Here is a 13286-nt window from a genome sequence, read left to right as displayed (position 1 = left end):
CACATCATGTTTTCTTGTACTGTCAGTATATTATTAGACAAAACTGGAAAAAATAGGCTCTTTGCTTACATTACAACTTCTGGTAAAGAGTTTTAATTGGGAATATTGCAGCTCTGTGTTGGTCTTTCTAAAATTAGATTTGAAGAGGTCTGCTCAAGTAAAATTATACAAAAAAGAACACTATTACATCACACTTGTGGAACATTACACATTAGCTCAGACTGAGCCCAGCCATATAAGCTTGACATACACTATTTTCAAAACTAACAGTAATGTAATTATAACACCTTAGAGTTTCAGTGTTTATTTTAAAAGCAGGGTACTTTTTGCCTGATATGTTTATGAGAAATGCAAGCAGTTGTTAGATATTCTTTGTTTCAACTTTGAGCCAATATTTCCAATCTCTCTTTAAGAATCCTGATCAGTGTAATGGGAATGTATTCTAAGACTGCAAGATGGACTTAAACCAAATGCTGATAATATTTGCAAGCATTTTTATTTTTCTTTCTTTCTTAATTTTTTGATATGCAGTCTTCCTATATCACACCCAGATTGGTCTTGAACTCTTAGGCTCAAGTAATGCTCCTCCCTTAGTCTCCTGAGTACCTGGAATTACAGCTGTGAACCACTGTGACTGGCTGCAAACAGTTTTCTTTTCTTTCCTTTTTTTTTTTTTTTTGTAACAGGGTCTCACTCTGTTGTCCAGGCTGGAATGTAGTGGTGTGATCTTGGCTCACAGCAACCTCTGCCTCCTGGGCTCAAGCGATCCTCTGACCTCAGCCTCCCACGTAGCTGGGACTATGGGCGTGTGCCACAATGCCCAGCCAGTGTTTTGTATTTTTTGTAGAGATAGGGTTTTGCCATGTTGCCCAGGCTGGTCTCACTCTTGGGCTCAAGCGATCCGCCTGCGTTGGCCTCCCAAAGTGCTGGGATTACAGGCATGAGCTACCATGCCTGGTGCCTGCAAACACGAAAATTAAGATTTTCTCATTTCAATCAAGATTTTCTCAGGATTAGGCAACGAAAGTAAGATGAATTTGGAGGTTGATATCAGACTGCAACTATCATCCACAGTCCCCAATTTTAACTTTTTAATCAAAATAGCTTCATGATTTCAGTAAGAAATGATATAAATTTCATAAATACATGATATAAATTGAACCACTTTATACTTATCATGTACTGGTTTTATATACTAGAAGGTGGATAAGATTTCATTTGAAAAGAGGTTTCTATTGCTAAAAATGTTTAAATATCACTGTTTTAAGGTACAAATTCCCCTGATAAAATTTAAATGACTTAGAATACAAATTTGGCTTTAGCTGTAGATTTCCTTTCTTCTCCTTCTCCTTTTTTTTTTTTTTTTGAAAAGGAGTCTCCCTCTGTTGCCCAGGCTAGAGTGCAGTGGTGTGATCTCGGCTCACTGCAAGCTCTGCCTCCCGGGTTCACGCCATTCTCCTGCCTCAGCCTTCCGAGTAGCTAGGACTACAGGCACCCGCCACCATGCCCGGCTAATTTTTTGTATTCTTTTTTTAGTAGAGATGGGGTTTCACCATGTTAGCCAGGATGGTCTCGATCTCCTGACCTTGAGATCCGCCTGCCTTGGCCTACCAAAGTGCTGGGATTATAGGCGTGAGCCACCGCCCCCGGCCTCTTATTATTATTTTTTGAGGCAGAATCTCCCTCTGCTGCCCAGGATGGAGTACAGTGATGCAATCTCGGCTCACTGCAACCTCTGCCTCCCTGGTTCAAGCATTTCTCATGCCTCAACCTCCTGAGTAGCCGGGACTACAGGTACGCGCTGTTACGCCCAGCCAATTTTTGTATTTTTAGTAGAGATAGGGTTTTGCCATGTTGGACAGCTGGTCTCGAACACTTGAGAGTGACCCACCCACCTTGGCCTCCCAAAGTGCTGGGATTACAGAGCCACAGCATCTGGCCTAGATTTCGTATCTTATGATATGATGCAACGTAAGTTGTTGATTCTTCTTCTTTTTTTTTTTTTTTTTAATGAGACAGAGTCTCGCTCTGTCACTAGGCTGGAGTATAGTGGCGGGATTCCAGCTCGCTACAACCTCCTCCTTCTGAGTTCAAGTGATTCTGCGGCCTCAGCCTCACAAGTAGCTGGGACTACAGGCGCGCACCACCCTGCCCAGCTAATTTTTTTTGTATTTTTAGTAGAGATGGGGTTTCACCATGTTGGCAAGGATGGTCTCCATCTTCTGACCTTGTGAACTGCCCACCTGGGCCTCCCAAAGTGCTGGGATTACAGGTGTGAGCCACCACGCCCAGCCAACTTGTTGATTTTTCAAATTCTACAGGACTAGATTATCTGAACATTAAATTCAAGAAATTTTGCAAGACTGAAATGAGTTATGCTTTCTTTTTGCAAATTTGATACTGGTGAAAGTATGTTAAAAAGGTTGCTTTGAAAGTAAATGTGAAGGTTCCAACGATGTCTCTTTCTTCCCTGGCTAATACTTCCTTCCACTCTAAGAAGCCAGTTCCTTCTTGTCTTTGCCAAGTAAAGGAAGAATACTGACGAAAATAAAACTCCGCTTGCTTTTTTCCAGCACCAATAATTTTGAACCTAGTGATACCTCCTACAATGCAGAACAGGATCTCTAAAGAACATGTCAAGGAATGTGGATACTGAAACTATCAAATAGCAAAACTTGTCCTAATGACATTCCATATACATCATTTGTTCAACTTTCTCCTGAACATAACTTAATTACAAAATATAAATAAAACTAGGAAAGATACATCAATGACAAATTCACCTGGAAGTCAGTTTTTCAAGAAAAACACTAGGTTTGATCCGTCATGGAATGAGAAAAAAAAAGGAAAAATACTGAGGAAAAAAATGAGAAGAAAAAGGAAAAAAAAAAGAAAAAAAGGAAAAAATCTGGCTGTGAGCTAAAAATGGATTTTATATTTTTAAAGAGGTATAAAAAAAGAAAACAAAGAATATGTAATAGAGACTGACCACATGTGGCCTGCAAAGTCTAAAGTGTTTACTATCTAATCCTTTATAGAAAAATGCTGCCAGCTACTAATAGAGACCAATGTATATATTTAAACTTTAAAATTATATACTTTATATACTTTAACAAAAATTGTGTTTATTACCTGTTCATAATTTAAACGTTGAATTTCTGAAATTTCTTTTGGCTTTGCATCAAGCATGTAATCTCCTGTAAAAAAAAGAATTGTAAAATTGCCTTTTAAAAACTTTTTTTTTCTGATTACAAAAGTAATAGATCTTAATTATAAATGTTAAAACACTGTAGTTATAGCTAACATATAAAGTTGACTCACCAATCCTACCCAGAGAGAATCAATGTTAACTTTTCCTATCACCTCAAATATTTTTTCAATGTATATACTACAGTGCTTTTGAACTTTTTACTTCCATTTTATAATATATTTCAGCAGCATTCCACGTTACTATGTATAAAGGTCCGAAAGGTTGTACCAAATTTCATTGCTGTCAACAATATAACTATTTCTGATTACCTCACCAACAATGGGTATTATCAGTCTTCTAAATGTTTGCAACCCTGAGAAGTAAAAAAAAAAAAAATTTAGCATCTGGCCGGTTTGGGTGGCTCATGCCTGTAATCCCAGCACTTTGGGAGGCTGAGGTGGGTGGATCACCTGAGGTCAGGAGTTCAGCCTGGCCAACATGGTGAAACCCCAACTCTACTAAAAATACAAAAATTAGCTGGGCGTGGTGGCGGGCACCTGTAATCCCAGCTACTTGCCTCTCCTGAGGCAGGAGAATCGCTTGAACCTGGGAGGCGGAGGTTGCAGTGAGCTGAGATCGCGCCACTGTGCTCTAGCCTGGGCAACTGAGTGAGACTCTGTCCCAAAAAAAAATTTTTTTTTTTTGCATTTAAAAAGATGGTATTTTTATATATGAGTTTTTATTTGGTATCACCTTTTAAATATATGTATAACCTTTTGGTACAAGTGGCAACTTTTTAATATATGTAGAACCTTCTAAAAATATGGATCACAATTTTAATACTTTTAAATCTAGGTATTATCTTTCAAATTATGTATTAACTGTATGTACATACTTTTTTCCTTTGAATTATCTACCTATATAATTTTTTTTTTCTTTTTTTTTTTTTAAGAGATGGGGTTTCGCCATATTGCAGCATCCCAAAGTGTTGGGATCACAGGCATGAGCCACTGTACCTGGCCTATCTTTTCTTATAGAACTGTAAAAGCTAAACTGGGCTGGGCATGGTGGCTCATGCCTATAATCCCAGTGCTTTGGGAGGCCAAGGAGGGTGGATCACTTGAGGTTAGGAGTTCAAGACCAGCCTGGCCAATATGGTGAAACCCTGTTTCTACTAAAAATACAAAAATTAGCCAGGCGTGGTGTTGTGCACCTGTAGTCCCAACTACTCAGGAGGCTGAGGCAGGAGAATTGCTTGAACCCAGGAAGTGGAGGTTGCAGTGAGCCAAGATCGCGACATTGTACTCCAGCCTGGGTGATGGAGCCAGACTCTGTCTCAAAAACAAAAACAAATTTTATTTTTTAAAAATCTTGTCAACTGCTTAATCTGTCTCTACCCTTCCAGACAACTAGTTAACTGATTTTTTGTGAGATCTAGACTTAGTGACGTAACTGAGACTACACATTTCAGAAGACTTTTTTTTTTTTTTGAGACGGAGTCTTACTCTGTTGCCCAGGCTGGAGTGCAGTGGCGTTATCACAACTTGCTGCAACCTTAACCTCCCTAGGCTCAGGTGATCCTCCCACCTCAGCTTCCTGAGTAGCGGGGACTACAGGCATGCACCACCACACCTGGCTAATCGTTTAAAAAAATAAATAAATAAAGCTAAACTGGATGCAGAAAAATGAGCAAAACTTGGAAAGGCAATGGGAGAAAAAGCATCTTTTGAGGGGAAGAATGAATGGAGAAAACACATATAAGAAAGATCATGTCACATGGACAACTTATAAGAAGATTTAATACAAAAGATTTATATTGTAAAGTAGTGGCAAACACGGTTGAATGAGTAAACTTGAACAGATTTTAGAAAATCCTCAATAATATGCTGATAAGTTTGGCTGACTGTAAAAGATCACACGGATCTTTATACTATATTAAGTAGAGAAGTGAAGGATGAAATTGATGCTTCAGGAAAAGCACACTGATATGTAGGCTAATTTAGAGAACAAAGAATGATACAGTTTGCAGGTAAATCAGGTTGTGAAGTATCAGTATACAGAAACAGAAAAAATTTCAAGGAAAGAATTAATATAACCTTGCTACTAATGGGATATTCTAGATAAACAGAAAACAAGAAACCAAAATTTGACAGCTACTTTAGGCCAAAAAAATGGAAGAGACGGTTTGGCATAAGTTTACTAGCTTATACCAGGTGAACATTTGGAAAAAAGGAAATACAGGCAACTCTGGGAGAAATTAAAATGCTTCAACATTGACCTGTCTTTACAGCGTATTTATATTCAAAAGATAAAATAATTTTTTCAAAGTCAGACAATGCCACCATCTCTATTATTTTCCTTACTTTATACTATGCCAGTCTTATCATCATACTAACAATATCAGATGGCTGAAGTCACAATATACATTCCAGTTTATGTTGAGTTTCATATTCCTGCTCATTTCCTGCCTTCTCCCGCCATCTCTTCCCCTACCTTACTTTATTACTCTTCCTAACACTTCCTGGCTATAGTGTTTCTTTCTCTATGCCAAAGCCCTCCAAAAAGCCATGTCCATGTCTGGCTCTGCTCTCATATTCTAGTAACAGAAATTTCCAGATTGAAATTCACCACTCTTCTAATCTTTGCCAATCAAAATTCCCATTTCCTTGGGGTACTTCAGCTAGGCACTAGGAAAGCAATTATTAGTTTCTCTTACAATCCCTCTACTAGTGTTTGCTTTTTAACTAAAAAACATCTTTTTTCTCCAGAGAAATGGAGCAATCTCAACAGGAGAACATCTAAATAGCTTAGAAAATTAATTTGTTCTGGCACGATTGACCCTGAGTAAAGTTTACTTTTGGTGAGGCAGAGCCTTCAGAATTTATTTGCCTACACCGTTCTTGTTCACTTCTCCCCCATATCCCATTAAAATATTACTTTTACACTGTCACTAATAGCTAAGTCCTCTCACCAGTGATTCCCAAACCTCTTTAGCTACACCAGGTCTAGCTATTTCCCCACTAATTTTTCTTTTTCCTTATTAAAGTTATCTATCCTATGTTCTGCTTCCTCAGGGCTTTGCTAGCTAAGAGTTAGATAAATTTAACACACCAAGATGTGTTAACTATTTCTTTTATTACTCTTTCCAAGAAAAATACCATGCTGACATTTTCGTGGTTAAAGTACACTTATGCAGCCACATTAACTACATGTTGACACCTCCAAATAACTAGCTCACAGTACATACTCAGTAAATATTTACTGGATTGCTGGGCGCGGTGGCTCACGCCTATAATCCCAGCACTTTTGGAGGCCAAGGCGGGCGGATCACCTGAGGCCAGGAGTTTGAAACCAGCCTGGCCAAGATGATGAAACCCCATCTCTACTAAAAATACAAAAATTAGCTGGGTGTGGTGGCAGGCGCTTGTAATCCCAGCTACTTGGGAGGCTGAGGTGAGATAATCGCTTGAACCCGGGAGGCGGAGGTTGCAATGAGCCAAGATTGGGCCATTGCACTCTAGCCTGGGTGACAAGAGTGAAATTCCATCTCAAAAAAAAGAAAAAAATGTTGCTGGATTAAAAAAGGCAAGAAAAGGGCTGGGTGTGTGACTTACGCCTGTAGTCCCAGCACTTTGAGAGGGCAAGGTGGGTGGATTACAAGGTCAGCAGTTCAAGACCAGCCTGGCCAACATGGTGAAACCTCATCTCTACTTAAAAAAAAAAAAAAAAAAAAAAAAAAATTAGCTGGGTGTGGTGGCGGGCGCCTGTAATCCCAGCTGCTTAGGTGGCTGAGGCAGGAGAACTGCTTGAGCCTGGGAGGCGGAGGTTGCAGTGAGCCAAGATCGCACCATTGTACTCCAGCCTGGGCAAAAGAGCAAGACTCAGTCTCAGGAAAAAAAGAAAAGAAAAGAAAAGAAAGAAAAACACAAGTTGAGGAAATTTCAAACACCAAAAACACTTTGGGATGATAGAGGGATATATTTTTGAGTACATGAGCTTTCAGCATTCTTTAAATCATAGAAAGTGCCCAGAGGGAGACAGCACATTAACCCTCTAAACATTGGTTTCCTCATCTGTAAAATAGAGGCATTACAATTTTGTGATGGCTTTATTTTTCCACCAATCTCATCCTTTGTACTATTAGTACTTCTGCACTTATGGCTCTGCTCATCGGTTCTCTGCCACCACAACTGTATTTCTTCATTTGCAGAACTCATGGCAAAAGAGCTCATTTTGTCTCAGAAGGTACGCAGACAAAGTCAAGTAGAGTGCTAGTGATAATGAGCAGGGAAGAGGTTAGGTAAACGGCATCAACTTGTGATAGCACAGAAAGTAGAGCCAGAATGAAGATAAGAGCTATGGAGTGGCAGCACAGTTTAACACTGTCCAGTCGAAATATAATGGAAGCCACAAATTTGAGCTCAATGTAATTTTAAATTTTCTAGTAGCCACATTAATAAAAGTCAAAATAAATAGGTAAAATTAGGGGTTTTTTTGGTTTTTTTTTTGAGATAGGGTCTCACTTTGTCACCCAGGCTGGAGTATAGTGGCACAAACATGGTTCATGGCAGCCTTGAACTTCCAGGCTCAAGTGATCCTCCTGCCTCAACCTCCTGAGTAGCAGGGACTACAGGTGAGCTTTATTACACATGGCTAATTTTTAAATTCTTTGTAAAGACAGGGTTTTGCCATGTTGCCCAGGCTGGTCTTGAACTCCTGAGCTCAAGTGATCTGCCTGCCTCAGTCTCCTGAAGTGCTGGGATAAAAGGCATGAACCATCACACCTGGGCAAAATTAATCTTAATAATATATTTTACTTAACCTAGTATATGAAAATTTCAACAATCAATATTTTAAAATTACTGATATTCTTTTTTAACGAAGTCTTTGAAATCCGGTGTATATTTTACATTTACAGAACATCTCAATTCACACTGGCCACATTTCAAGTACTCGAGAGCCGCATGTACCTACCGGCTACTATATTCTTCAGTGCAGGTTTAGGTGATATATGGTAATGACCTAACAAAGAATAGTAAATGAGTCCAATTTGACTCAATCTGCCTTACACAATTCCATCTGAGAACAAGGAAAGGAGGGTGGAGAGTGGATGGATATGGAAGAGCTGGATAGGAAACAGGGTCAGAAATACATGTAACTCATTACTTAAATTATATATAGTTATATATAAATGGCCAGGTGCGGTGGCTAATGCCTATAATCCTAGCACTTTAGGAGGCCAAGGCAGGTGGATCACTTGAAGCCAGGAATTCAAGACGAGCCCAGCCAACACCGGGAAACCCCGTCTCTACTAAAAATACAAAAATTAGCCAGGCATGCTGGCGGGCACCCATAATCCCAGCTACTTGCGAGGCTGAGGCAGGAGAATTGCTTGAACCTGGGAGGCAGAAGTTGCAGTGAGCAAGATCATGCCACTGCACTCCAGCTTGGGCAACAGAGAACCAGTTTCAAAAAACAAAACAAAATAAAACTACATTTAACTTTTTATTATGCCATTTAGGAAACTAAAATAGATTAAGCATCCTATTACAGTAAATTCAAACTTCCTGCCTGGCTCACAAGACTCTCTTGCCACAATCTACTTATCTCTATTTCTTTAACTATATAACATGCAGATTTACCAAGTATAGTCAAATTAGACTCATACACTGTTCCTTCAATATGCCTTACATATTTCCACCTCTAACTTGAGCTTAAGATAGTTTCCACCTAGCCCTCAAACAACCTTTCTTATTCTTTACAACAGCATAGATTCTAACTATCCTTCAAAGCCCAATACAAGTCACATGTTCTCCTTTAAGCCTTTTCTACTCCTTACCCACTTCCCATACCCATTTATACCCAAACTTCTCAAAAGTTTTCTGCCCTTGAGGCTCCACTTCCTTACCTCCCAGACACTCTTCAACTCACCACTCCATTTCCATCTCATCACTGCAGTGACACGGTTTGATGAAGGTCACAATAACCTTCACACTGCCAAGTCATAACGGGAGTATTCTCCAGTATTCAATACCCTTTCTCCTTTCTTCTAATAATCTTCACCTTCTCTGGGCTTCATTATACCACTCTCTCCTGGCTTTTCTCCTATCTTACTACCAGCTACTTCTTCACTATTTCTCTGTCCTCTACTTCATTCATTTTAGCAGAGGTGATGTTGCACCTAAAGGAGCAAAAACTGGTTCTTGGTGCAGGAGGGTGGGTGGCAAAAAAAAAAAAAAAAAAACTTAGATAGTATAATGGCTTATAGCCTTCAAAGGGCCACAGTACAAAAAAACCCCATACAATAGACCCACACAAAATGGCTCAAGCCTGTAATGCTAGCACTTTGGGAGGCCGAGGCGGGCGGATCACGAGGTCAGGAGATCGAGACCATCCTGGCTAACACGGTGAAACCCCGTCTCTACTAAAAATACAAAAAATTAGCTGGGCCTGTTGGCAGATGCCTGTAGTCCCAGCTACTCGGGAGGCTGAGGCAGGAGAATGGCATGAACCGGGAGGTGGAGCTTGCAATGAGCTGAGATCCGGCCACTGCACTCCAGCCCGGGCAACAGAGCGAGACTCCATCTCAAGAAAAACAAAACCAAAACCAAAAAATACATACAATATATTTACATTAAAATGTCCTGAAGTGAGCCATTAGGACAAAAGTGTCTATAAAGGCTCCTCAGAATGGCAATAATGAAAAGAAAGTTGAAACACTGCTCCACCTAATCTCTACACGCTGGGAAACTTCAGGGGAGATTCCTGGACCCTCTTCTTTTCTCTCTCTATTATCTTATCAACTTCCACAGATTTAAATACCATTTTTATACTGATGACTTCTAAATTCTTATCTCAAATTTCAGTGTTTTCTGGAACTCATAGTCTTCCATTAGCAAATTCCCTAGATATTCAACTTCTCTGAATGTTCCCTTCACCTTACTATCTGAGTATCTGGCTCTGTCTTGATGACAATGCAGTTCTCTTAAGTGATAGTTCTGTTCTCTCTCATACTTCTTTTACCAGTGAGCCTCAAAGTGGAATAGGTACCCACTTGTTGTTGAAAGTAAGAGGGAAGGTATAAAATAACTGCCTAGAGAAATGAGAGAGTGAATGGATTAGAGAGCTGTGGTATGATTTTGGGGTGTTACCTTTGAGGTTATTCTCTCTCCTCTTCCTCCCTAAATTCCTCAGTTTTAAAACTCAGATAATTCTACCCATTATCTACCCACCTTGTTGCAGTTATCTACTGACCTCCAGGCCAATACCCTTTATTCTTAGCTCCTTTCTCCAACACAAATCCCATAATTTTTGGTAATTTCAATAAGCATGGGGATGTCTCTTCCAACACCCTGCCTCTCTGTTCCTTGACCTCTTCTCCAACGAAAATATGTTATGCTTAAAACACACACACCCCCCCCCCCCCCAGAAAAACCTTTTATTCTACTTTATCTCAGAAACTCATTTCCCATGGTAATACATTTCATTATTACCAAAAATTCCTCAGCTGTATCAGGAATCAAGACTTACAATCCATTAATCTCATTACATTTTCCTTCCACACACTTACATCATTTCCTCTTTACGCAGCTTAAATTCTATGGCCCATGATTATAATCACTCTCTATACACACCTTCATACCTTAGACTACTCCCCTCATCCCCCACCGCACAACCCTGGCCCCACCACCGGCAACATGTAGAGCAACATACCCTAGATTCTTTCGTCAACACACTCATCAGGCAAAAATTCAGCTCTGGTTAAATCCTGGCCTCCCATCATTCAGACCTGGACTCGTGCAGCTGAACATGACTGAGAAAACATAACACCATCCTGGCTGGTTTCACTAACCCCAAAGGTAACATCCCAAAATCCTACCACAGCTCTCTAATCCATTCACTCTCCCATTTCTCTAGGCAATTATTTTATACCTTCCCTCTTACTTTTAACAACTCCTCCCTCATCCTCACTCCCAACTGATGACTTTGTTTCCTATTTCATTGAGAAAATAGAAGCACTTAAGAGACTAGCTACAACCACATCCACCCACTTACCTGCACCTATTTGTAATACGTTCTGTCTTTCCTCCTATTACCATGGATGAACTATCTAAGGCTAGATTTTCTATTTGTATAAAGTACTTTCTGCAGCTCCTTTTCTCTAGTTTTCTCTTTTATAAAATGGCTTTGAGGTATAATCCACATCCCATACAACCTACCCACTTAAAATGTACAATTCAATTATTTTTTGTAGTATATTCACAGGATTATGAAACTATCATCATGATCTAATTTTATTATTGACTGATTGATTGATTGAGACAGAGTCTCACTGTCGCCCAGGCTGGAGTACAGTGGTGTTATCTCTGCTCACTACAACCTCTGACTGCTGGGTTCAAGCGATTCTTCTGCCTCAGCCTCGCAAGTAGCTAGGACTACAGGCATGCGCCACCACACCCGGCTAATTCTTTGTATTTTTAGTAGAGATGGGGTTTCGCCACGTTGCCCAGGCTGGTCTTGAACTCCTGAGCTCAAGTGAACCACCCACCTCAACCACCCAAAGTGCTGGGATTACAGGTGTGAGCCACTGTGCCAGTCCCATTTTGGTCCTCCCTAAAAGAAACCCTGTACCCATTAGCAGTCAACCCCCATTTCACCCGATCTCTTTCCCAACCCTAAGCAACCACTAAACTACTTTCTGTCTCTATAAATTTGCCTATTCAAGTTTTTTTAAATTTTCATTTTTTAGAGATAAGGTTCTTGCTCTCTTACCCAGGCTGGAATGCAGTGGTATGGTCATAGCTCATTGCAGTATCAAACTCCCGGGTTCAAGTGATCATTCCACCTCAGCCTCCCAAGCAGCTGGGACCATAGGCATGTACCACCAGCCTGACTAATGGATGTTTCATATAAAGGGAATCATACACTCTTTTGTGACTTTGCCTCTTTCACTTAAATGTTTTAGGGTTCATCCATGTTATAGCATGTATTCATACTTCATACCTTTTTATGGCTGAATAATATTCCATTGTACAAATTTACATTTGTTTATCTGCTCATCAGTTGATAGACATTTCAGTTGTTTCCATTTTTTGACTACTAGGAATAATACTGCTTTGAACATATTTTTTTTTTTTTTCCCTGAGACAGAGTCTTGCTCTGTTGCCTAGGCTGGAATGCAATGGCATGATCTCAGATCACTGCAACTTCCACCTCTTGGGTTCAAGCGATTCTTCTGCTTTGGCCTCCTGAGTAGCTGGAATTATAGGCACGTGCCACCACGCCTGGCTAATTTTTATGTTCTTAGTAGAGATGGGGTTTTACCACCTTGGCCAGGCTGGTCTCAAACTCTTGACATTGTGATCCACCCGCCTTGGCCTCCCAAAATGCTGGGATTACAGGCGTAAGCCACAGCACCTAGCCCGAACATTTTTATACAAGTTGTACGGACATATGTTTTCACTTCTCTTGGGTAAATACCTAGGAATGATATTTCATAGTCATACGGTAATTCTCTTTAACTTTTTAAAGAATTGCCAAACTGCTTTTCAAAGTGGCTGTATTATTTTACATTTCTACTGGCTAGGTGTGAGGGTTTCCAGTTTTCTCTTGTTTCCAGTCAGGTTTTCATCCCATACTCTCATCAAGGTTACCAATGACCTCCTTATGGCTAAACAGTCAATTTTTAGTCTTCCTCCTGTTTGAGCTATTAGCAGCATTTGATTCAGCTCATCTCTCACTCTTCCTTGAAACATTTCTTCATTAGGATTCTAGGAAATCACAGCCTCCTATTTTTCTTCTACCTGGCTGAGCATGCTGGCTCTTTCTCCTTCCCCATCTTCTAATCACTGGCATATCTTGGACTCAGTCTACTGACCTTTTCTCGTCAATCTACTACATTCCATCCCTTAATGATCTCACCCAATCTAACTACTGTTTATATATGTTGTCTGTAAATACATATTTACAGGCTAGACTTGTACTGTCTAATACAGTAGCCAGTAGCAATATGTGGCTATTAAATTTAATTTACATTATATAAAATTAAAAATTCATTTCCTTGGTCACATTACACACACACACACACACAAACACA

General features: G+C 39.9%; 1 protein-coding gene across 2 annotated transcripts in view; it reads right to left on the bottom strand.

The window, feature by feature from the left end:
• Positions 1-13286, bottom strand: part of MINDY2 (MINDY lysine 48 deubiquitinase 2) — an 83398-nt gene that overhangs the window by 49258 nt on the left and 20854 nt on the right. For both annotated transcript variants that reach the window (XM_025390473.1, XM_025390474.1), the window contains exon 3: positions 3133-3197. In XM_025390473.1, the coding sequence (XP_025246258.1) occupies positions 3133-3197 (65 nt within the window). The remainder of the gene's footprint in view (positions 1-3132; positions 3198-13286) is intronic.

Source organism: Theropithecus gelada, chromosome 7a (assembly GCF_003255815.1).
Source record: "Theropithecus gelada isolate Dixy chromosome 7a, Tgel_1.0, whole genome shotgun sequence".
Taxonomy (NCBI): Eukaryota; Metazoa; Chordata; class Mammalia; order Primates; family Cercopithecidae; genus Theropithecus; species Theropithecus gelada.
The sequence above is the reverse complement of the archived record's forward strand: the minus strand, read 5'-3'. Positions and strand labels throughout refer to the sequence as shown.